The 25,335-nt window shown below is 33.7% G+C and overlaps 4 protein-coding genes across 5 annotated transcripts; 3 read left to right on the forward strand and 1 right to left on the reverse strand.

Annotated features, from left to right (window-relative positions):
* Window positions 1–9,031: 9,031 nt before the first annotated feature.
* Window positions 9,032–12,494, forward strand: LOC126687149 (E3 ubiquitin-protein ligase SDIR1-like). 2 transcript variants are annotated; one of them, XM_050381563.2, is made up of 9 exons: window positions 9,032–9,181; window positions 9,271–9,325; window positions 9,411–9,463; window positions 9,574–9,805; window positions 9,920–10,034; window positions 10,117–10,165; window positions 10,542–10,667; window positions 11,301–11,439; window positions 12,368–12,494. In XM_050381563.2, the coding sequence occupies exons 1-8, from the start codon at window positions 9,104–9,106 to the stop codon at window positions 11,424–11,426; spliced, it is 834 nt and encodes a 277-aa protein (XP_050237520.1). In that variant the 5' UTR covers window positions 9,032–9,103; the 3' UTR covers window positions 11,427–11,439; window positions 12,368–12,494. The 2 variants fall into 2 exon arrangements, with proteins under 2 accessions (XP_050237520.1, XP_050237519.1); XM_050381562.2 differs by lacking the exon at window positions 12,368–12,494 and having other exon boundaries at window positions 11,301–11,651.
* A 17-nt stretch (window positions 12,495–12,511) lies between these two features.
* LOC126687148 (zinc transporter 1) lies at window positions 12,512–14,187 on the forward strand. The gene is made up of 2 exons (XM_050381561.2): window positions 12,512–13,118; window positions 13,766–14,187. The coding sequence occupies exons 1-2, from the start codon at window positions 12,512–12,514 to the stop codon at window positions 14,158–14,160; spliced, it is 1,002 nt and encodes a 333-aa protein (XP_050237518.1). The 3' UTR covers window positions 14,161–14,187.
* Window positions 14,188–18,112: 3,925 nt separating this feature from the next.
* Window positions 18,113–21,815, forward strand: LOC126687147 (laccase-2-like). Its single transcript, XM_050381560.1, has 5 exons — window positions 18,113–18,260; window positions 19,438–19,682; window positions 19,885–20,013; window positions 20,275–21,237; window positions 21,432–21,815. Exons 1-5 carry the CDS (start codon window positions 18,115–18,117, stop codon window positions 21,560–21,562), a joined length of 1,614 nt encoding a protein of 537 aa, XP_050237517.1. The 5' UTR covers window positions 18,113–18,114; the 3' UTR covers window positions 21,563–21,815.
* Window positions 20,232–23,305, reverse strand: LOC126686694 (uncharacterized; the record flags this gene model as incomplete). Its single annotated transcript, XM_050380880.2, has 3 exons — window positions 20,232–21,225; window positions 22,052–22,134; window positions 23,159–23,305. Coding segments are annotated over 2 exons (228 nt in total), but the record flags the coding sequence as incomplete, so codon positions are not given.
* Between the last annotated feature and the right edge of the window lie 2,030 nt (window positions 23,306–25,335).

Raw genomic sequence — 25,335 nt, forward strand, 5'->3', positions numbered from 1 at the left:
TATGAAATTGGGGATACTTTTTTTATTTAAAAAAGGGTATTACTATTCGCCGCCCCTTTTTACTTATCACCGCCCCTGCAAAAGACATTCTCGCCCTTCTAGCAAAACCAAAATAAAAAAAATTCTCTCAACTCATTCAAACAAATACGTAAAAAATTGATTAAAATAACGGACAACGATTACAATTCGTCGGATAATAATTATAGACGTTCAGAAATAATTTTTTCAGACTTTTCCAAGAAAAAAAAACATTTTTTTTAAAATTATTCCGGAAGACGTTTCGGAGGAACATCTCTCCACAAGGAGGGACATCCCTATGAGAAGTCCCTCTATATGGAGGGACGTTGGACGTCCCTCCATATGGAGGGACATATGGAGGGACATATGGAGGGACGTTGGACGTCCCTCCATATGGAGGGACATATGGAGGGACATATGGAGGGACGTGGGAGTCCCTCCATGGAGGGACTTCCACTATGGAAGTCCCTCCATATGGAGGGACTTCCCATATGGAAGTCCCTCCATAAGGAGAGACGTCCCTCGGGGAAGTCCCTCCATATGGAGGGACTTCCCATATGGAAGTCCCTCCATAAGGAGAGACGTCCCTCGGGGAAGTCCCTTCATATGGAGGGACGTCCGACGTCCCTCCTTATGGAGGAATGTTCCAGAGTAATTTAAAAAATATTTTTTTTTTTTTGGAAAAAGGGCAAAATGATAACGTGTAGGGGCGGTGGATAGTAAAAAGAAGCGGTATTTAGTAATCCAGTTTAAAAAATTAAGTAACCAGAAAGAAAGAAATACTAAACCATCCATGCGTATGGAACTATGGATTGTGAATCATATCTATGTGCTGCAAGGTGGATTGCAAGTGTGTAAGTTTACCCAGTCGTTCCACGGGTGGGATGGAGATAGCTTATTGTTTCATATTCTAAGCGTTTTACATATCAATTCAAACAACACCCAATATAGGTTTTGATTATTCTAGCTAGCTTCATATACTAGTCAAAATTAGGGGTTTGAAAAAAACAAAACGGACCGTAATCGAATCGAATTGAAACTGTAACTACGGTTTGAGTTATTAGAATAAATTATTAAATGTAGTAATGTGCATCCCGAAATCCAGCAGCTACAAAATATTCATGGACCAGTTGGAATTTGCACCATTTCTTACTTTTGTGATGAAAGTATTTGAATTATTTTGTTAAAAAGGAAAAGACTTTATGAATTGAGATATTTTGTCATTTTTAGTGTACCAAACTAGACAAAATGCACTAATGACAACACAGTCATCTCCCCACTACAGCAACATAACCCAAAACTAAAAATGAAAAAAGAAAGATAAATTACAAATCAAAAAAATATCTTATTCTATGACTCTACAGAGTAATAGATTTCAATTATTTTATGGTTAAATATAAATAAATATATTATTAAATAAGTTTAATTTAGAATTTAACTTTTTAATATATCAAATTATTAATTTAAAATTCAGCCAATTGACACTAATATAAATCTTCCATCAACCACATAGGCATGACAAGATAAATTTCGACTTCGTTTACCTCAATACTAACAGATTGAGTTTTGTTTGATTTAAGTGGCAATTTTTTCTTTCTTAAAACAATGATCAATTAATAATTTTCAATTTTAGCGTTAATTCAATTTTTTTTGTATTAATTATCGTAACTTTACTCATAATTCGGTGCATGCTACTCACTTCAGATAATAAATTATTATGTTCAAATAAAAAATATTGATAAAAAGCTAAATTTAAAATTAAATTATTACAACATGTGCTAATCGACAATTGTTTTGCATGTTGAGTGGCTATTTCCATTTAAGTCAATTTTATTTTAAAATATGCTAATTTTCCTAAATACATGTTTCGCCAAACTAATTACAACTTTACATTGCAAGTTTTGAGTTTTATTTTTTGATTTTTTGCCCTAACTTTATTTATCTGTTTTGTTTTTTTATTTACCAAAATATCTTTTTTGGTTTTTCAATTTCGGTTTTCGATTTTTTTGATTCGGTCAACCAAACCGACCGACAGTTTTTTTATATAGTGTAATATTAGTGTATATATAGTGTTAATTTTTATTTTTTATAGATTTTTTCTGGAATTTTTTATTTTATTTTTTATAGTGTAACGGTAGTGTATATATAGTGTTTTTATGGTGTTTATATAGTGTAAAAATAGTGTATAAGTAGTGTATTTATGACATTTTATAGTGTTTTCGTGGTTTAACCATGAAACACTGCAAATACACCATAAACACTGCAAATACACCATAAACACTGCATATACACCATAAACACTGTAAATACACCATAAATATACTAAAAAACTGCAGAAATACACCATTAATACACCAAAAATACACTAAAACGTAAAGATATTATAAAATTATTACAAATGCACCATAAATCAATATTTTCTTTACAAAATCAGTAGCAATAAACAAATCTATGAATAAGAGAAGACAAAATAAATAATTTTATGAATAATAGAACAATTTTATAAACAAAAAATTATAAATGTACAATAATTTATTTACAAAATATTCAAATCATTTAAAAAAAACCTAAAAAATTATACAAATCTAAAAATGAGTCGAGAAATCCATAGCGCGAACGGAAAAGACGAACGGACTAGCGCGAACGGAAAAGACGAACGGACTAGCGCGAACGGAAAAGACGAACGGAAAACGACCGGAAACGATGAGAAATCCATCGGAAGTAGACGAACGGAAGCGCGACCAGAAAGACGAACGGAAAAGACGAACGGAAAAGTAATCGGAGGAGATAAACTGAAAATCGAATGAAAAAGAAGAAGAACAGAAGAAGAAAAGAAGAGAGAAGAAGAGACAGAAAAAAAAGATGGCTATGTAAAAGTTTAATCTAAAATGAGATAAGACTTCTTTATATAGTGAGTATTTTTGATAAATAACTTAACTTATTAGGTAATGTAGGATAAGAGGAAAAGATGGGCTAATATGGTGTAAATACTTTATCCAAAACAGGTATTTGGAAAATAATCCCTTTTAAAATTAGTAGATTTAAATCTTTTAAATTACGTTTTAAACATAAAAATAGAATAAATGATCAATTCACCCCCTCAACTTGGCACGAAATATCAAAAAGGTCATTTTGGAGCGTTTTGGGTCAAACAGACCCGCAACTTGCGTTTTTTGGTCAAAAAACCCCCTCTCCTTGAAACTGTGTCTCACGCGTTCAATTAAATTCATTTTTTTAATAGAAAAAGTTCTTTATATTCAAAAAATAACGACCATATCATCCTAAATTTTTTCTCTTTCAAATCCCTAACTGATATATCTTGAATTAAATGCAATCAATTATGTTTTTCAAATCCCTAATTTGTTATAGCTAAATTGTCTAAGTTGTAACCCTAATTTTTTCCTTATTTACTGAAGATGTCATCTTCTTCCACATCTCGAGGATCTTCAGCTCGACCCAATAGGCGACGTTCCATTCGACGTGAGCGGACCAATAGACCTGATTTTAACTACGAAGGAGGAGATCGTTATTGTCATTGCGGGGTTTATGTGAAGGCGCCGATTTGGGTAGCATGGACCAAAGAAAACCCAGGCAGAAGGTTTTTTGGGTGCAGAAAAGGTGAGTTTGGATGTGGTTTCTTTGATTGGGTTGATGATGCTTATACTGCTCGGTCGAAGCAACTTATCAATGATTTGCTAGATGAAAATGAAGAATTGGTTAGTCTGAATCGATATTTCAATGGCATGGGAAATAGAGAAGAGCCGAGGTATGATTTTGATGTGACAATGTCATCTGAATTGATGGTGAAACTAGCAAGAGAAGAGGGTGATATGTACAAAAAAAGATTCTAGATTGTGGCTGGTGCTTTTGGGATTGTTATGATGCTTGTTTTTTTTGTTTTAGTTGTTGTTATTAGTAGTGCCTAAAGGCTTGTGGCAATGCAATATGTAATGGAATTGTTGATTATAAATGCAATATCATTGTTCAAGCAAATGTGATTCTTGTTATCATCTGCTCTTAATAATAACACATATATAACAAACTAAAGGGTAAGATACAGTTAACAAAAAGGTGAAACTGCCTAAAAAGGTTAACATTCATTACAAAGAACCCTATTAACAAACTGCCCAAAAAGGTTAACAGTCATTACAAATAACCCTGTTACCAAACTGCCCAAAATGTGGTGCATATAAGCACATTGTATCTGCATAACATAAATATCATTATGCATACATGCAAGCAGTTTTCACCAAAAAGTAATAATAACTAAATTACTACATAAACAATCAAAGCTTCCAATTTGGCTTGGCTGTTGGTTTCTTGAAAGGAGGATTCACTCTTTTTGTTGGCTTCTGCTTCTTTGCTTGTTCTGTATCTCCATGGTTTTGCATATGCTGCATTGCAGGTACATGTGAGCCTGACTGTGAAACTTGTGATCCAATAGTAGTGGATTGCTGCATGTAGAATGGAGCTGGTGTGGTGACAGAGTTGGAATCAGTCTGTGAAACAGACTGACCAGAGAATGTGTGACTAACAGCTTGTGGGCCTACACTATGGAAGGGAGGGGGTGTGGGAATGGAGAAGCTGTTATATGATGGATTGGGAGCTGACTCAACAGTAACCCCCTTGTTTCTCTGCATGTCTAATATCCTTCTTTGTACCTCAGATTCCAGTTGGGTTGTTGAGATGCTTTACTCCCCATCCACTGAGGTCCAATTGCCATAAATCTTCCATAGTAAGGTCTTCCCTCATATTGTACAGTGCTCACTTTATGGTGTATCTTTCTCTGTAGCTCCTTAGGAATGGGATTTTGTGAATTTAGTAGCTTCTCACCTAGTTGCCCAGGCTGCAATGTAATAAGTACACATTAGATAACTTTGACACATCACTTAATAGGGCTAGAAACCACACTTACATCGAATTCAACTTCTCCTGTAATGTCATCCCTACAAAGTCCTGCTCCTACTGAATTTGACATGTTTTTCTTGGATTTGCGATTAGGAAGAGGTGTCTTTCCTTTGTCCCTCCACATTGTTGATGCTTCAGTGTTTCTTCTCTGATGTGAATTTCCAATGCTAATCCCTGGCAGAGGCCCCCTATCCCATCCCTGCAAAATGAAAGTACATAGATGTGTCTCAATTCACCCCCATGAAAAATACACAGCACAATTGAAAAAATTAATGAGAAGCATACCATGGGTGGTTCAGTTGCAGATGCTGGCTCTTCACTTGCAATTGTTGGTCCTTCTGTTGTTGCTTGTTCTTGGACATAATCTCTACTTTCTTCATCAGGTTGGTTCTTCTGTTTTCCCTTTTGCCATGCATGTTCAATGACTGGAATACCTTTCTTCTTCTTGTTGCATCCTCTTGCATTATGGCCCTTGTTATGGCAGTACCCACAAGTCATTACACCTCCTGCTCTTGACATTTTTCCTGATGGTTTTGGCTCCTCTGGGTCCTTTCTTCTTGCCCTTTTTGGTCTACCAGCATTTTTGATGGGCTTTGGTGGCAATAGGGGCTCTTTTCCTGTCCTAGGCCACCTTGCCTTTCCCTTTATTGGCGTCATTGCAAACCCGTAGCTAGCTAAGTATTTGTCCTTCCCATAAAAATCATGAATCTGGTCTAGCAATTTCCTTCCACTACGGTATATGGCACCAATGCCATGTGGACAGGGAATACCAGTTAATTCTCAAAGCCTACATGTGCAACTTCTAGTGTTGATATTAACTGTGTGCCTATCCTCCCCCTCTGAAATCTCATACTGTGCATCACCATTAAACTCTACATGGCCATTACAAGCCCTATTCATATTTTTCTCAAGCATTAACACTGCACTAGGACTCACATTAGTGTACCATTTCTAACTTTCCATCCTCTTTTTATGAATCCTAGACATGGCATCCTTCCTAATCCATTCTAGAAGTCCTAAAATGTGCAATTTTCTAGCTTCTAACAAATCCCCATTAAATGACTCACACATGTTATTGTCCACAGAATCACACTTAGCATCAAAACAGAAATATGCCTTGCACCATGTATGTGGGGGATATGTGAGCAAATGTTCAACAAAACCATTACCTAATGAGTCCATCTTCTCAAGTTGGTCATGGAAGTACTCCTCATATGTGCTTCTTGCACATATCCAGAACTGCTTCCTGAAATCTCCTCCATTCCATCTTTTCTGCCACCTCATAAAGATATGTTGTGCACACCATCTATGTTCTGCTTCAGGAAATTCTTCCTTGATGGCAGGAAGCAGACCCTGAAACAAGAAACCAGGAAACACATATTTAACAACTATTTTATTGGAATGACATAACAAAATAACAAGTGTGCTTACCTTTTGCATATCAGTAACAAGTGTCAGCTTTAAGCCATCCCCCAAGTCAAGATCATGCTTCAAGTGCTTCAAAAACCACCTCCAAGTTACTTTGGATTCTGTCCTCACAACTGCCCAAGCAATTGGAAATCTCTGATTGTTGCCATCCCTTCCTATGGCTGTTAACAGTTCTCCCTTGCATATAGTCTTCAGGAAACAGCCATCCAATCCTATAATTAGCCTACAGCCAGCCTTCCACCCTTTCTTTAGAGCCTCAAAGCAAATGTACATGCAGCCAAATTCTGCAGGATTGTCCTTATCAGGCAACACCTCCACTGTACTCCCAGGATTAGTAGCTAGCAGCTCCTCCCTATAGTCCCACAACAACCCATATTTTTCTAAATAATCCCCTTGCAACTCCATAAGAAGTTCTGCTTTCACCCTCTTACACTTGATTTCAGAAACATCCATTTTCAACTCCTTCATAGCCCTAGCTTTGAGTTCTTTGGCCTTGAGGTGATCAAAATTAGTTATCCCATCTCTAAAGTAATCCACCAAATTTTTTTGAGTTGCCTGCCTTACTTTGAACTCTCTGTAGCACATATGTTGGGGATCATAAGTTTTAACTTTAAAATCTCCAGTGCTACTTTGCTTGCTAGCCAGGATAGTCCACTCACATCCCTCCTTCTTGCAAGTAGCCCTTACTCTGGCTGGTTCATTCTTCAGCATTGTCAATTCAACACCTCTGTTAACTGCATACTTATTTAGAGCTTCTCTAAACTCGGCAGCATTTTGGAATATCATTCTAACTACAAATGCAGGAGATTGTGTTCTAGGATCATACACCACCTTCACAGTAGAATTGGGATCTGCAATCCCCTGGACATCTATCCCTACTTGCTCTGGAACCCCTTCATCATCACCTAATTCTGCCTCCCTTTGAGCCCTTGCAATTCTCTCCATTTGTTTTTTGTAATTCTCTCTCATTTTTCTTCTAGCATTCAGCAACTCCTCATCATTCACATCAGAGAAATAATCAATCTCATTGGTCAACTCACATGCCCTCTCATCACCACTGCTATCCTCTTCCTCATCATCCACATTTGCATCAATTTCTCTCCTCACACACAAAGTGGCCGACTTGCTTACCCTTCTTTTCTCTTTGTCAGTCACAGATGCTTTGCTCCTATTCTGAGTCTTAGCTGGCTGCTTCCTCTTCACTCTTGATGATGAAGCCCTTTTACTGACTGGTGTCTCCTTTCTTGCTGGTTCTACTGCTGGTTCATGCACTACGTCTGCATCAAACCCACTTAGCCACTTTGTATCAAATAAGTGCTTTGCCTCTACTGCCACTGGATCATTAGCTTGGGTGTGAGGAGCCTCACTCTCAACCTCTATCCCCTCTTCTACCCAACCAGCTTCTCTCCTTGCTATTACTTCATCCCACATTTTAGCCAAATCCTCATGTACCATTCTGTCCTCTGAATTCAACCTTTCAAATACAGACTCTGGGTTTAAACCCTCACCATCCTCCTCTACATCTAACTCTACAACTTCAGCCTCTGCACCTAACTGCACATCCTCATCCTCCATATCTAACTCCCTCAAATCAGCCTCCACACCTAACTCCACAACCTCTTCCTCTCTATCTAATCCCCCAACTGCATCCCCAGTATGTACCCCCTCTCCCACAACTACACCATCTCTATCTAACTCCTCTGCATTATCAGCTTCCACATCAGTTGTCCACTTCAGTAACAAAACCTCACCCCCACCTATGACATGTGCCTGATCTACTTCATGTTCTAAAAATAGAGACATATTAACCACCCTCGAAACCCTACCCTCTTCTAACAAAGTATCCAAAAATTCATCATTGTACATAAACTTCAAATCACCATCCAAAAGTCCCCCATTAGGCAACCAAAATATTTTGGGAGTTTGACCATACCCCAGCCCTTTCACTATATGAGTTACTCTCTTGTAATTCAGTTGATGCAGATCACTAATTACTTGCCTAATGTACTTTCCCCCAGTATATCTAAAATTAGGATTAAAGACAAAAACTCCTCCATGCTTAATTTTCAAATATACTTTAATAGGCATACATTCCACCATTCTGGCATAACAAATTGAAAAAACAGAAATTAATAAAAATCCTAAAACTACAAACAAAAACAATCAACACAACTCTCTCTCACCGTTAACAACTCTCATTCTTGTAAAGAAGACATTAACGAAAGGAAAAACGTACCTGGACACGTTTTTTGATTTTATCAGTTCACAGTAGATGCACCGTTCAATGCATCCAAATGCTCCACTTTCACAGCTAATCCTATTTGGGTTACCTTTAGCGCGATATATTTCACTCTTGAAAAGAAACGATGGCAGTTAATTTTGCCTAATTTGATAGAAATCGAAAAATCCCCAATTTTAACCTAGGTTAGAGAAAACCAAGAACATATGAGAATTATCGAAGAAATGAAGGGGTTTTTTTGATTTTGTGTTATTTTGTTCAGAGACATTATGATGAAGGATCCAAGCCCTACACGTGTCAGTTTTTTCCCGCAATTTTAAAGACACAAAGAAATAACGCGATTTCTTCAGCGCGTTCTGTACAATTTCTGTCAGAGGGGGTTTTTTGAACAAAAAACGCAAGTTGCGGGTTTGGTTACGTAGTCGGCAACTGTAAACTAGGTCGTTTAATTCATTTTTTGCTTTCAATTTGTTTTTGCAGAGAATTAGTATCATCACTGTCGCTATAATTATGAGCTTCGCGTTACGCGGAGGATCAATAGCAGATATAGAAGCTGGATTTCCTAATTTCATTTCTCAGCAATCTCCGGTAAAATCTACTCTCAATTTCAAGTAAAATTCTACGTTATCAAATTTGAATATATATTCTTATTTATTTGCTTTTTATTTTATATTCAGCGAATTCATGACGATCGTCCAGTTAATTTCAATCCCGTAGCCTTTCTTATCACAGGTAATCTCAAATTCCTCCTGCATTTCATGTTTAATCTGATAAATTTTATACTAATTGAGAAATTTCGTCGTTTTTCGTTAAGCAGTTATTTTGCTGTTTATGATTTTGAATTCTTACCAAATATCGCCGAATTTCGTGGTATGTGTATCATTATATGCTTAATAATACGTTTAATTCATACATATAGCAGTTTTTAAGAGTTTAGTTTTAGTTTTTTTAATGATTATGTGTGTATTGTGTGAATTTAGCTATGGATTGTTGTCGGTGTATTTTTTATGGCCACGAGCTTGAGAATGTATGCTACTTGTCAAGAACTTCGAGCTCAAGCTCGAGCTCATGCTGTAGCGGCTAGAGGTTTATTAGGCGGTCATACGGAATTGCGTTTGCATGTGCCTCCGTCGATTGCTTTTGCTACTAGAGGACGGTTACAGGGACTTAGACTTCAGCTAGCTCTTCTTGAACGGGAATTTGATGACCTAGGTATATACGTGTTTATTGGTGGTTTTCTGTAGTTTGTGGTGCTGCTAGGTGAAAGAAAGTGGCAAGATCTGTTGTTTGATTTTTGTTTTGTTTTTACTTGTGTGTTTGGTGCAGATTATGAGACACTCAGAGCTCTTGATTCTGATAATGTTTCAACAACTTATTCGATGAGCGAGGAAGAGATTAATGCTTTACCTGTTCATAAGTACAAGGTTGCTGCCTCAGAGAAGTAGGTTCACATGATCCCTTCAATATGTTTTGGTTTTCCTTTTAAACCTTAAACAAATACGATTTGATTGCTTTCGAAACAGTGCCAGCACATCACAGCAGCGTGGATCATCATTTTCAGCTCCAATACAGGTAATGTTTCTGGAATTTTATTACTTTATCAATCAAAAAATGTATCATGATGATGTTGCTATTTTCAAGCTATTTTTTTTATTGTTGATTGTGGTTATTTACATGTTCGGAAACTCTATTTGTGAAGTAATGAGCTCTTACCAGTAAGAGAACTTGAAAATGAACTAAAAAACTTTTCAATTGAGCTAGAGATAATTTCATCCTGTCCTCTCTCATGCTTAATTTAAATTGCCACATACTGGACAGCATATGCTTCTTGTACTCGAGATATACTAATGATTAATATGCTTATCTGTGATCATATTTCTGTGGAATTAAGGTGTTTATTCTTTTGTGCGTACAATTTATGCATTTAATTTCATCGTTATGAGCACAGACGAAGCAAGACTCTAGAAAGGCAGAGGGGAATGAGAAGGCTTCAGAAGATGGATTAACATGCTCTATTTGTTTGGAGCAAGTCAACAGTGGGGAACTTGTTCGTAGCTTGCCATGTTTGCATCAGGTTCATTTTTCTTTCCTATTATATGTTATTGTCTTGTCTCTATAACTGCAATTTGTATATCGCCTAAGGTCCTTTAAATTGCTTATGCGCGAATATGCAATACTTTTATACGTTGTATTGAACTGTAATCAATTAAAACTGAAATAAAAATATTTGTATCATTGTTCAAGCATGGTTTATTATGTGTACAAATCCGTTTGAATTTGTGTATTTTAAATTGTTGAAATAAAAATGTTTTGTCATTGTCCAAGTATGGTTTCTTATGTGTAAAAATCTGTTTGAATATGTAAATTTTGTTTTGTTTACAATCATTCCACACTTCTTTGAATTTCAGCATTCACAGCCAATTTAATTTAGTTGCACTGTTATTGTTTTGGATTCTGTAATGTGAAAAGTTTTCAAGTCAAACAAATCTACTATTTACTCTTTAATTTAAGGTTTCAATTATATACGCAATATCTTTTTGTTATCAAAGAAACCCACCATTACCTTCTTTTCTTCTGAATTCCTTTGCTTCTCAAGTTTTCTGTTGACATGCTTAAAGAACTGATGGTTATAATGTGTTCTTGAGCTACTTTGTGTGATAAATGGTGGTTAATTCTAATAACCAGAATGGGCTTATGCATTTTCCAGTTCCATAGCAATTGCATCGATCCATGGTTGCGGCAACAAGGTTCATGTCCTGTGTGCAAACTTCGGATGGGTTCAGGATGGCAGGAAATCAGAGAGAGCGAATCTGATGTTCCAGATATGGTCTAATGACTCCTCTAAAGTAATAAAATCCTGTGCCGTAAATTCTTGTACATTCAACCATTTTGTCTTTATGCATAGAATATAGGTAAATGTAAACCAAGTTTTACTTAATTAGAGAATTGATTTATTTCTTGCTCCTAAAATGGCCTGGCTTTTATTTGCTCATACGTAATTTTGGTGTAATGTAAATGAATTTATAACTTTTTTTATAAAATTTGGTTTTATGGTTCATTTACAAAATTATCTAGAGTTAATTTTCTAAATTATATAGAGTTGGTCATGTTTACTTGTAGAAGCTTATTTTAAAAAGATGAATTTCACAGTAAATATAGGTCATATATTATGTTAAATGGAACTCTATTTCTAATTTATCATGCTTTAAATTAGCAAGTCAATGTCATAGCTGGCTTTGTTACTTGATCTGGTAAGCCGGCAAACAATTGATGGAATAATCAAATTAGCTGCACAAACGTACAATTGTCTTAGGCCTGTTGTTGATAACTTCATAGTTGATATCTATTTGCTACTATCCGAGTCTCATATGAATTTTGTCATTGCATTTGTCATCATATCTATGAAGTTATCTATGTACTTCATATTCCCATGTCATAGTTAATGATTAGTTATGCGTTTTGGTAGAAATTTGGTAGATATATCGGATTCAGATCTCTTTATGACGTATTCAAATCTCTTTTCTGCATTATGATATTATCGTATTATCTTCCCATACTAATAAATGATAATAATTTTTTTAAACAATCTTTTTCTTTTACATTCAAAGTTACCTCATCGTAGTTGCACCTTACTATTAGACATTTTTTACATTCCAAGTGTTTACCTGAATTTTTCCTTATACAAAATTTGTTTAGTTTTGTTGTTTAATTGTCTAAACAACCTTTTTTCTCCTTCTCATTTTAGTATTCTACTAAACACTTGTTTTTGTGTAGTACAACAATCTTAAAAAGTCAAAACTGTACTACAAATAAGAAGAATGAGGAGGTATCAGGTGCAGTTTATATTTAATTAAGGTTTATATATATGTCATTATACTATCCTTTCAAGCCAGGGTAAAAACAAAGAAGAAAACATTAATGGCTTCTCTTCAAGTTCTCAAGTCAACCCTCTTCATTTCTCTGCTAATCCTTCAATTTTCTTTAATCAATGGCCATGGAGGAGGCGGTGATGACGATGGCGATAGTGACGAAAAAGTAGATTTGCATGCAAAAGGTTTGATTCTGGTAAAAATTTGGTGTTTGATAATTCTTCTAGTGACTACATTTGCTGGCGGTGTGTCTCCATATTTCTTTAGATGGAACGAGAATTTCCTTCTTTTGGGTACTCAATTTGCCGGTGGAGTTTTTCTTGGGACGTCATTAATGCATTTCTTGAGTGATTCAGCAGAAACTTTTGAGAGTCTTACTTCTAAAACATACCCATTTGCTTTCATGTTGGCTTCTTTTGGGTATTTATTGACTATGTTTGGTGATTGCATAGTGATATTTGTTACTAAAGGTATTAGCCAAAGAGAAGGTAGAGTTGAAGAGGGAAGGGTGGCTCCGAAGAGCGATGAGGATGCTGCTGTAGAAGCTGATGCTAATCCAGTTTTCTTGAAAACAACATCTCTTGGTGATACTGTTCTGCTCATTCTTGCTTTGTGTTTTCATTCAGTTTTTGAGGGTATTGCTGTTGGAGTGGCAGGTAAAAATCTTCCATTTTTTAATGATTTTTGTTTAACTTTTCTTTTTGAAAATTGTGTGTATCGACATAATTGCATTGTCAAATAATCGATCAATCCAAAATTTCAAATTGTTTCATTAGACTTAAACTATAATTTTATCATGTCTAATACATTGCGTACATAAAAGCCTATTATTTTATTATCTATAGTACATTCTGCACACGAAAGCCTAGTGGATAATCGTGAACAATTACATGTCACTTTATACTGTATTTAAATTTTTAATCAATCAAATGAAAATTAACAAAGAGCAAATTTTAGATATTTCAATTATAATGGTACCACTTATGAAGGATTTCTGGTGGATTTTAGAGAACGTGACGGAATTGTGACAAGAAAGTGCAGTCGCAAAATATTGTGACGGCAGTTTATGTCACACATCCGTCACAAAACTTTGTTAAATAATATCTAACTCGAAAGTAGTTCAGACTGTTAAGATGAGATTCTACACCAATGAGCAATATATAGTCCAAACGGTATAAGCGCTTTGCAGCATTATGCTAACGTCGCTGGTTCAATTCTTTTTATTTACTGGTCATTGTCTTTTATTTAATATTTTGATTTTACAGATTTAGTTTTCTCACCCACATAAATTGATATTGATCAGGAAGTAAGGCAGAGGCATGGAGAAATCTTTGGACAATATCCTTACACAAAATATTTGCAGCCATTGCAATGGGAATTGCACTTCTAAGAATGATACCAAAAAGACCCTTTTTATTAACAGTAACATACTCATTTGCCTTTGCAATTTCTAGTCCAATTGGAGTGGGAATAGGCATTGCAATTGATGCAACAACTCAAGGCAAAGATGCGGATTGGCTCTATGCAATTTCGATGGGAATTGCTTGTGGAGTTTTTATTTATGTCGCAATTAATCATCTTATAGCTAAAGGGTTTAAACCACTGACTAATAAGTTGTTTTTTGATACTCCATTTTTTAAGTTTCTTGCTGTTCTTCTTGGTGTTGGAGTTATTGCAGTTGTTATGATTTGGGATTAATTAATTGAATGCCTAATATTTCTTGTATTCATCTTGTAAAAATTTCATGTATTGTCATGTGTATAGATTTGTGGGTGCATTTGCAATTTTGATGGTGATCTTGATGATGAATTACTAAACTCTTTTGTGTTCAATTGTTTAACCATGTCTACCACACAATATTTGTTGGTATTGAAGTTTCATCTAAAAGTTCACCGTTTTGGATTGATCCGTTATTTGATTTCTTATATAATCGGAAGGTCTAAGATTTTGATAATTTTTATTAGATTAACTAAATATTTGAAAACAGGTTGAGGCCTTTGTGTTTGTTCACGTTTTAAATTTAACTTATTTGATTATTTAAATATTTGAGAATAAATTAAAGTGTATATATTTGTTCACAATTCAAATTTAATGGATATTTTGGTTAGGAGTGTATTATCATTGTTAGGGATTATCTAAACGTATGAATCTTAGGTTAAAAGTTTTTGCTGTTATCAAATTAGAATGGTTTAATATTCTTAATTTTATAATGGTTTTATAGAACGATTATCGACTTCTATTTTTTTTATAGGCAAGCCACTATATGACTTTTGATGAAATTATAAGGATATAATATTTATTATATTTTATTTACTTTAAAGTTATTAAGCTAATATTAATTTTTAAACAATATGGTAAAATTATTTGTTGAGAGCTAAAAGAATGTATGGAGAAATTTATTGAGGAGTGTAGCACAAGAAGTGTAGTTGGTGCACCTACAAATTGGCACTAACATGTTATAACTAAGATCTCTTACACATGCACCACTTGACCTAGTTTACTCTTTCAACTTGCTATTAGCTATTGTGACTTGATAATTAATTTTTAATCAATATGTTGGTTACTTACAGAAAATTAGTTCACTAAACAACCTAATTATTGTCAATTGTGTGGCTCAAATGTCATTATCTTCCTAAAACTCTGTTTGGTTGAGATATGTATATGTGCCATGACCAATTCCATAAAAATGATTAACATGGAGTCTCTTATTGACTTGATTATTTTACTTATTTATCAAAATTTATTAAGTTGTTATGATTAGAGTTTAAATTTGAAATTTCAGAGTAATTTCTGTGTTGATTGAATTACATTCAATTGATAACTGTTAGGCAATTAATTAATTCGAAATTTTTAATTTATTAAGTTAGACTTCAACTATAGTTTTGTTATTTTTAATATACTTTTGCACGCAAATGTTTCAAGTATGAATAAATGCACGTTCACCTTGTAAATTAAAATTACACACATTGAGCTTGAAGCATGAATAATACGGTTTTAATTAACTAGATCTTAGTAGATTTTAGTAGAGTTTCAGAACGGTTTAAGTAGATGTACATCTGCATTCGGTAGGTTTGAATGTGGTTTCAGTATGTTTTAATAATTTCAAGTATCTATATAAATTCTAAAGGCATGTCTTTAATATTTTGTAATAGTTTGATATGATTCCAATGGACTTTCATTATGATTTTCAATATATGTTTAATGGTTTTGTATTGTTTAGTATGTTTTTAAGCATAGGATTAATGTGATTTTGCAGCAATTTTGATATAGTTTCAACGAGATATATTTCTTTTGTATTTTCATTTTTCGTGTGTTGTAGTATGTTTTAAATAGATCTAAATATAGTTTTAGTAAATGTAATATACTTGAATCGTTTCAATAAATTTAAATATAGTTTTTTTTTTAATAAATTTCAGTTTGTGAACTAATTGAAATTTATGGAGTAAAATAGGATTTTTTAGCGCGTGGAGTATAGACTGAATAGAGATACTATAGGCAAATATTTTAGTTTTTTTATACATTTTTGGAATTATCTCAGTATTTATTAACCAAATATGTTTATAAAATTTATATTACTAATTAATAATGGCGTAATGGTAAAAAGAAATCAAAACCTTTACGATTTGTTGCAATTTAATTCAAAAAATTTAATTTTTACAATAATAGCCAAATTATATTTTTCTATTACAATAATAGCCAAATTGGTGGCCAAACTTGTTATCTTCAATTAGACTACTAGACTATTTTTTTTATAAAAATAATATACTAAAAGCCACAAGAAATGGCAAAAAATTCAAAAGTACTCAAAAAATTTCGCACAAAAAGTGCAATTTAGCTATTATTGCAATAAAAAAAATCATTTGACTATTATTATAAAAATTTAAAAGTTTGGACTAAATTGTAATAAGTCTTAAAAGTTTGAAATTTTTTAACCATAACGCCATATAGAGAAATAAATGAGGTGCATGCCAAGGAGGTCAAATAAAAAATAGAAGCTATGATATTATGTAAAGAGGTGGAGCATAAAAATCGCTACCCTAAACCTTTTGATAATAGAAGCTATGGTATTATGTAAAATAATTAATCAAATAAAAAAAATTAAGATGGTTAGTGAGACTCCAATAAAGGATTGTTATTATCTTTAACATTAACTATTAACAAGAAATTAGGCAAATATGAAGTCCTAGTCATGAAGATTATAATAGCTAGGTCTATGAATTATTCTAGATCAAAACAATATAAGATTGCAAGTTTATAAATATGGAATATAATTAATTCAAGTTGGCATGATTATGTGGACTCCCCATGCATCATTTTCAGTGGAAGATATGTCCTTTTTAGGGCTATTCACAAGGGCAAAGTGACTAGTAATTTTCTTGGATTAGAATATGATGATATTCATAATACATGCAACCCACTTGATTTTTAAAGAAAATTTTCATGACAAGAATTTCCATGAGAAGTTTTATTTAGATTACTAAAGACATTAACCTATGATAAACCCTAATGAAATTAATACTAAATGAGGAAAAATTAAAATATCAAGCATCAAAATTAACTACATGACTTTCATTACACTCCAAATTGAACATGATCCAACAATAGGAAATATTCATTTTTATTACTTAATTAACAATATACACCCTTCTAGCAAACCCTATTTATATGATAGTAATAATAAAATAATCTTTCACTTAACTATATACCAAGCTATATATTTTGGCTCTTGTTTTTATCAATACTAAGAAAAAAAAAGCTAGCAGCAAATGGGTGGTGCTTCAGCTCCTCCATTGCTACCATTGCTAGTGTCACTTGCATTTGCTATGAGCTACCTTGCCCATGCAGGCATTACTAGGCATTATAAGTTTGATGTATGTGATGAATAACATTTTTAGCTCATATTGTTCAGCTCGTAAAGATTTATTATTAAGTTTGTGCTCACGGGCGGAACTAAGGAACATGTTTAGGGGCGGATGGAGGGAGGGAGTGGACGGCTGCCCCGCCTCTGTCGGCAGTGGCGGAACCAGAACTCCAACTTGAGAGGCTCGAAATTTTTACGTTCGGCTATCTAAAAAAAATTAAATGGCTGTAAATCGGTTCGAATTTGATGATTTTCAGTAGTAGGGGCACCGCCCCTACAGAGGAAAACCGCCCCTAACAAATGTAGGGGCGGTTATAACCGCCCCTACAGAAAAAAAAATCCAAAAATCTATTTTTTTTTTATTTTTATCCGGCGAGGAGGGTCGGCCGACCCTCTGCGACCCTCTCTAGTTCCGCCCCTGTCTGTCGGCCATGAGGTACCCTAGGGTTAGCCCAGTTGTTTGAGCCGACCCTAGAGATACCGGTTGTCAATTAGATGTCGTGTGGTTTCAGTTTTTTAAAAGACCGAATGACATTTTATATTGTTTCTCTCAGTTTTAGTATTACTAATCCTAAAAAAAAGAAATGCGCTCCCTTGAATAAGAATTTTAAATCCGTCACTGGTAGGGTGAACGGATGATTTTCTTGATCGTTAGTCATCCGTTTTTTTCGTTTGTTCTATTCATCTCCACATCATTTCACTTATTATAATTTTATAGTTATATTTATACTTGTGATAAATTTGTGTTTTGGCTAATATATAATTTTATTATTGAATAATTACAGATAGTAATGGCAAACTACACAAGATTATGTACAACAAAGAGTATAGTGACAGTGAATGGGCAATTTCCAGGACCTCCCTTAATTGCTAGAGAAGGAGATCGAGTCATAGTGAAGGTCACCAATCATGTCTCCAATAACATCACCATTCATTGGTATGGAAATCACCAGTTTTTCTTTCTTGTTTCTTTACATGAAAATAAAATCGGTCGAAAGAATAATTATTATAAAAATATATTATATATAAAATCTTAGATTTTTTAGATATTACTATGATTAATATCAAAATATACACTTTGATTAATTTTTGTGCCCTCAGTAATTTATTAAATTTATTTTCACAAAAAATATATATCACTATTGTTTACTATGATATCTTTGAAAGTCTTTATTATGTTAAATTGGTATTTTCAATTTATTATTCTTAGCTAATAATGTGTGTTGTATATGTATTTTTTAGTAAAAAATAAAATAATTAATGGGTATAAATATCATTTATATATATATGTACGCGCGCGCGCGCACACACATCAAAACATTAAAAATAAATTACATGCTATGAATTAAAAATAATCAATTTTAAGTTATTCATCATTTGAATTTCAAAATAATTAATGTGTAGTCTACAACTACTTTCAATTATTTTAATTTTTTTTAAAGAAGTATCGATCACTTGTTAATGAAGCTATTAAGTTAGTCTTATTTCGAGAAAAAAAAAAAACTATTGAATTATTCCTACAAAGTTGCATAATATTTTACAAAATGTTAAAAGCAATTAAGCATTAGAAATAATTGAAAAAGGTAGTATATGAATCTTGATTTTTCTATTTTGTAAAATTAATTCATAAATAGAGAAAACTCTTAAAATATATTAAAACTAATTTGTCTAATTTTATTAAAATTATTATAAAAATATACATATTTTAAATATTTACACCAATTTATCATAAGAATAATAGAAAAAGGTTTTACTAAATTATAAGGTTATTGTTACTATATATCTCCATCTTAATTTATCATTTTTTCAATTAAGCACAATTTAAAAACGTCTCGTCTCACATCCCAATCTTTTCAAATTTTTCATCCTATAACCCGTTTTATGTTTCATACGTTATATTTTATAAAAATGATATCGTTTTTGGCCTTATGATTGACTAAAATATTGTCATATAAGGCACTTAGGCTATAAATGACATAAAATAAAAATTGAGTTATAAAATATCATGTTTTTTAAATTGTGTTTAGATCGAAAAAAATATAAAATGTGAGAATATAACAATGACCCTAAATTATATAAATGTTGATATTTGCAATTTGTTGATGATGAAACAGGCATGGAATAAGACAAATACAAAGTGCATGGGCAGATGGTCCCTCATATATAACTCAATGCCCAATTCAAACAAAAAATAGTTTTGTGTACAATTTCACCATTATTGCACAAAGAGGAACTCTATTTTGGCATGCTCACTACTCTTGGCTTAGAGCTTCTGTTCATGGCCCCATCATCATTCTTCCTCCGCTCAATGCTTCTTATCCTTTCCCCAAACCCTACAAGGAAGCCACCATCTTGCTTGGTATAATTCTAATCACTTTATTATATAGCTAAGTTTGTTCCGTTGAACGGATTGAGTCTGATTTTAATTGCAAAACACGCTAAAGTTTATAATTTATTTGCAATTAACCCTTAAAATTATGCTATAGTCGATAAAATTAATTTTCTTAATTAGAATTGATAAAAGCGTCAAAAAAATTGACATATACTCTGATGATAAATAGGAGAATGGCACAATTCTGATACTGAGGCAGTCATTAGCCAGGCTTTACAAACCGGAGGTGCTCCGAATGTCTCTGACGCCTTCACCGTCAATGGACTTCCAGGTCCATTGTACAATTGCTCAGCAAAAGGTACATTACATTCTTCTACACTCTGTGTTCACCAGCAATCACCTGCAAATCATGGAGACGGATATGAGAAAACGGAAAACTTGGCCACGGTGAACAATGTTATTTTAAAGTTTCCTAAGTTAAAAATGAAGCTATGTGTCCGAAACGTCAAGTTTCGGATACGTTTTTGAAAAAGGGGAATGTTGATTGAATTAAGTGTCCCTGCTACTACTTAGGTCTTTCATACTTGCCATTGTATTTGATATCTTTGTCTCTTTACAGATACATTCAGGCTAAGGGTAAAACCAAAGAAGAGATATCTACTCAGAATTATCAATGCTGCACTTGAGCATGACCTCTTCTTCACCATAGCTAACCATAGTCTTACCGTAGTCGAAGCTGATGCGAGTTACGTTAAGCCTTTCGAAACTGATTTTTTGCTCCTTTCGGCTGGTCAGACAACAAATGTCCTCCTTAAAACAAAACCTATAGCCCCTAAAGAAAAGTTCTTGATGTTAGCTAGACCTTATTCGACTTCTCAAGGCCAAATCGACAATACAACTGTTGCCGGAATTCTGGAGTATGAAACTTTACCGGATTATTCTTCCAAATGCAAAGGACCTGCGTTCATTAGACCATCGCTACCTCCTATCAATTCGACAAACACTGCTACGAGTTATACTAGCAGACTCCGCAGATTGGTCACTGCTCAATACCCGATTAATGTTCCTCAAAAAGTTGACAAGAAATTTTTCTTCACAATAGGTCTCGGAACCAACCCATGCCCGATAAATCAGACATGCCAAGGACCTAATGGCACGAAATTTTCAGCCTCTATTAACAATAATTCTTTTGTTTTACCTTCAACAGCAATTCTTCAAGCCTATTACTTTAGAAAATCTAATGGGGTCTACACAGCTGATTTTCCAAGACTGCCTCCTAATCCATTTAATTATACCGGTACACCGCCAAATATAACTTATGTTTCAAATGGAACAAAAGTTGTGGTGCTTCCCTTTAATGCTAGTGTGGAGGTCATCTTGCAGGGTACTAGCATTTTGAGCATTGAGAGCCACCCTCTTCATCTCCATGGCTATGATTTCTTCGTTGTCGGCCAAGGATTTGGGAACTTTGATCCTTATAAAGATCCCCAAAATTATAATCTCGTTGATCCTGTTCAACTGAATACTGTCGGCGTGCCCTCCGGTGGGTGGGTAGCAATACGCTTTTTCGCTGATAATCCAGGTGAGTAACAAGTTCAACATCTACTACAAATACATTATGCCTATATGCTAGTAAGACTTCACACATGCCATACTAAAACAAGTTCAACATCTACTACATATTATATATCGAGACAAGCATATTGTTGTCATTTTTTTATTTAGATCGAGTACATTAACGTTAATGGTGACTTGTAATGATGATATGTGACACAGGAGTATGGTTTATGCACTGCCACTTTGACGCTCACACGAGCTGGGGCTTAGAAATGACATGGATTGTCCTTGACGGAAAACTTCCGAATCAGAAACTGCCTCCACCACCATGCGATCTTCCCAGATGTTAACCATCAATAATGCTGTGTGTGCTACATAATCAAGTTTTACCTTTTTTCTTGATTAAATTTTTCCTTTGGGAGTATTCTTTTTAGCTTATGCAAGGATCTATTTGACTGTCCTTTACGTTTTAGGCATATTTCTTTATCTATAGTTTTCCTATATTAGAGCGTACGAGAAGGTTTGGTACGATCATTAGGTGCATTTGTGTTTATTTGTCCGTAATGATCAGATATTGAGTTGAAATCTTTCATTCAATTTTAACTCTTGGCGATTAAGTATCAAATTCATGAACGATTCTTGCTTTAGTTGTAATTCTTTTGGTTTTAAATCTGTAATTTTAAAAAAGATGGTCCTCTAAACTATCCTAGGAATTTGGCAAAAGTGATAAAAGAAACTATATATGTCAATATGTCATGCAAGCAAAGCCTACAAAACACAAAACCAAAGAGCAAATTGATTCAGTTCTATTTTCCAGAAATAATAATGTCTCGTCGTACCTTTATTTTGCTTTCAAAAGGTCGGCTCTAGGCCTCCAGAGGCCCACCCTAAACTTGTGGGTGTAGCTCAAGATCAACTTCCTCTGCGAAACCAAAATCAAATGTTAGACATAGCCAATGCTGTAACTGAACTAACTCCAAGTTAAAAGACAGTGTGCGGCAAATCAATAAATATTACAATTTGAATGTTTGATGCTATTCGGAATGTAATAAAGAATATTTGACCAAAGCACAAAGTTTTTCCAAGGTCCAATCAGCAGTAATCATTTCATGCAGAAGCCTGAGCATGGTACCGAATCATTTTCAGAAAAATCAAGAAAGTGTTAGTTGTAGGAAATGAGACCAAATCGTGTTTAATGCCTGGCAACAGGTTTATGAGTTCTGCGAAACAATATTCCATATGTTCCAAAACCAGATCCCTCAGGAGGGACTTCACATCATTAGAGTTAAACAAAATAGTTCATAAACAGAACACAGAATGTTATCAATGTACATGTATAACTATGTGAAGATAGAGGTACGACTATAATCGAGCCGAGATGAGTTTTAATATGTTCAGCTTCCGTTCATCTACTAAACCAGCCAATCTCGAGCCTAAATTTTAGACTTATTTATTGAACTAGCCGAAGTCGAACTGAACGCAGTTGTTCTTGTATAGTGTTCAAGATTCTAATCGAGCTTAACTTTTTTGTGATAAATAAAAATAAAAATTAAATTTTATTACAAAGTTATTCAAATGTTAATAATCACAAATGTAATATACATAATATACATATTAAAATATAAACATGAACCTTAGAATAATTGTTCTTTTTAAATTACAAATATTTAATATGATCAAGTTTTAGCAAGTTAGATTAAACAAGTAGGTTTATGAGTTTTCAAAATGAGTAGACTGGCAAACTTCTAATCGAACTGTTCACAAACTTTAATGAGACGAGCATTATAGTGCTCAAATTCAGCTTATTTAAATAAATGAAGCTCGAACTCGGTTCATTTAATTAATGAACAAGGTTTGAATCGAGGCCGACTCATGAATGGATCAACTCATTTACAACCTAGATAAACAATAACTAAAATGGAATACAATGGAGATGAGGAAATTACATGTTGACAAGGAATGCCTAGCTTCTTGAGCTTCAAAGTTCGCGTGACGAGAAGTTTATGGAAGTCTCCGATTTCAGATTCGAGCTTGGCAACATGAGTTTCAACTCCTTTCCCTATTCCATTGAGAAACTCCGGAATTCCAAACTTTCACTGCAATTCTCCGTGTCCGTGCTACCTAAATCTTGCACATTATATTCTATCCAATACTATTTTAAACAGACTCATTAAGAAAACCTAATAATCTATTTTCATAATCTATCTTGTGGACTGAACAGAATCAAGAATTAAACTCAAAGGAATGGCTATGTTTGGTTCATGGAATGAAATAGTATGGAATAGAATAGTCATTCCATAAGGAATGGAATAGCCATTCTTTAGTTTTTGAGAGGAGTACTTATTCCACAAAATCATGGAATAGCAATTCCGTGGAATACCTATTCCGTGAACCAAAGCAAAGAATTTTCATTCTATACGGAATAGCTATTCCATTCCGCACCTATTTCATGAACCAAACATGGCCTAAAGAGAAAAAAAAAAAGAGTTAAATTTAGCAATGTACTGAATTTGATTGCTGTGCTGTAAAGAGTGAAGCTCTGATGCCATTTTCAAATCTTGTCTCTCTTTAATTTTGGAGACAGGCAAAACGGGCACGGTGCACGGCACCTACTGGAGTCTGGACAGGACTTGATCATTGTGGGGGCTGAAGACGGGTCGGGCCAAATACGATTTGTTACTCAATTTCTTTTTGAAAATAGGGTTAATGTAAAAAAAATCACGAATTTTACACGTTTTTATGTATTCGAAGTTAGACTTCCTTTAGAACTTCAATAAATCTAGATTTTATTATTAGATCTAATATTAGTCTACAAATTTGGGTGGCCCTTGGTGGTTAGTTTAACCCTAGTCGATGACTGTATTTTTACAGCTATCATCATCTTTTTTAGAATAGTTGACTCAGTATGTTGAGAAACCGTTCATGTAATTTTCGTTATTATTAATGGAAATTTTACCCTTTGTTAAAAAAATAAATCATGTAATTTATTATTTCTCTTTTTCATGCACTAACTACCATTTTTTCTCAAATTCATACATGGCGCTGAGATGGCACTCATTCATTGGTTTAAAATGACCTCCACCTCAGCGAATTCCACCAATGGAGCCTTGACACCTAAGCACCGTGTATAAATTTGAGAAAAAATAATAGTTCGTGCATGAAAATGAGAAAATTTAAATTGCGTGATTAAAATGAGAAAATGTGTAAAGTTCATGATTTTTTTTGACATTAATCCTTGAAAATATTACATTTTACAACTCATTTTTTAAAACAATTACATTAGCGACCACAAAATATTTTCATACTAAAGTTTCTACTTTAAAAAAAAATATTTATATTTAGGCCAAATGACCAAAAAAGACCAATCCTTTTAATGAAAGTTTCGCAAACGTCCAAACTTTTCAATTTTATCCAATTTGTCCTAAAACGCGCGATTTCGTTTCAATTATGTCAAACTATATAATTTTACCCATGTAGCGCATATGTGGCAATGCCACACATCGACGCCACATAAATAAAATTTTATAGTTGGACATAATTGAAAAGAAATCATGCATTTCAGGACAAATTGGATCAAATTGAAAGATTTGGACGTTTGCAAACTTTCATTAAAAGATTTAGTGTTTTTTAATTATTTGGACTTATATTTATACATTGTTATTATATACTATTTTATATTTTACCCCTTGTTAAGGGGTTGCAATTTAGGTGTTTAGAGTTAGGTTTAAGTGGTGACTGACGATGGATGGAGGATCAGCAGTGGTTAGAGATGATGGTCGAATTTTTAAAATAATTTATTGGATATCACTGTATTCAGTCCTGCCATACGTGTTTCATGGAGGAAGAAAAACTTTGACGAACCAAAGTTCGTCTTCCCGATTCTTCTTCCTTAATACGAACCCAGATCGTGTTCTTTTTGAGAAAGACGAACGAAAAGTCGAGGAGTGCGGTGGAGTTGGAAAAAAGCGACGGCACAATCAGAGGCATTCAAATGTCAAAATAAATATAAAAAATTAATAATATTAATTTATATTAAATTAAAAAAGTATATTATTATATTATTTTTTTAATTATTATATTATTTTTTAAATTTGTAAAGAAGAAAGGTTTTTAGTTCTATTTA

This window comes from Mercurialis annua, linkage group LG6 (genome assembly GCF_937616625.2).
Source record: "Mercurialis annua linkage group LG6, ddMerAnnu1.2, whole genome shotgun sequence".
NCBI classification, from domain to species: domain Eukaryota; kingdom Viridiplantae; phylum Streptophyta; class Magnoliopsida; order Malpighiales; family Euphorbiaceae; genus Mercurialis; species Mercurialis annua.

Coding starts and splice junctions, on each gene's coding strand:
- LOC126687149 (XM_050381563.2), top strand. CDS start 9,104: ATGAGCTTCGCGTTACGCGGAGGATCAATAGCAGATATAGAAGCTGGA. Junction 9,182..9,270: donor TCATTTCTCAGCAATCTCCG/GTAAAATCTACT, acceptor TTTTATATTCAG/CGAATTCATGACGATCGTCC. Junction 9,464..9,573: donor AAATATCGCCGAATTTCGTG/GTATGTGTATCA, acceptor GTGTGAATTTAG/CTATGGATTGTTGTCGGTGT.
- LOC126687148 (XM_050381561.2), top strand. CDS start 12,512: ATGGCTTCTCTTCAAGTTCTCAAGTCAACCCTCTTCATTTCTCTGCTA. Junction 13,119..13,765: donor TATTGCTGTTGGAGTGGCAG/GTAAAAATCTTC, acceptor GATATTGATCAG/GAAGTAAGGCAGAGGCATGG.
- LOC126687147 (XM_050381560.1), top strand. CDS start 18,115: ATGGCAAACTACACAAGATTATGTACAACAAAGAGTATAGTGACAGTG. Junction 18,261..19,437: donor AATAACATCACCATTCATTG/GTATGGAAATCA, acceptor ATGATGAAACAG/GCATGGAATAAGACAAATAC. Junction 21,238..21,431: donor CTTTTTCGCTGATAATCCAG/GTGAGTAACAAG, acceptor TATGTGACACAG/GAGTATGGTTTATGCACTGC.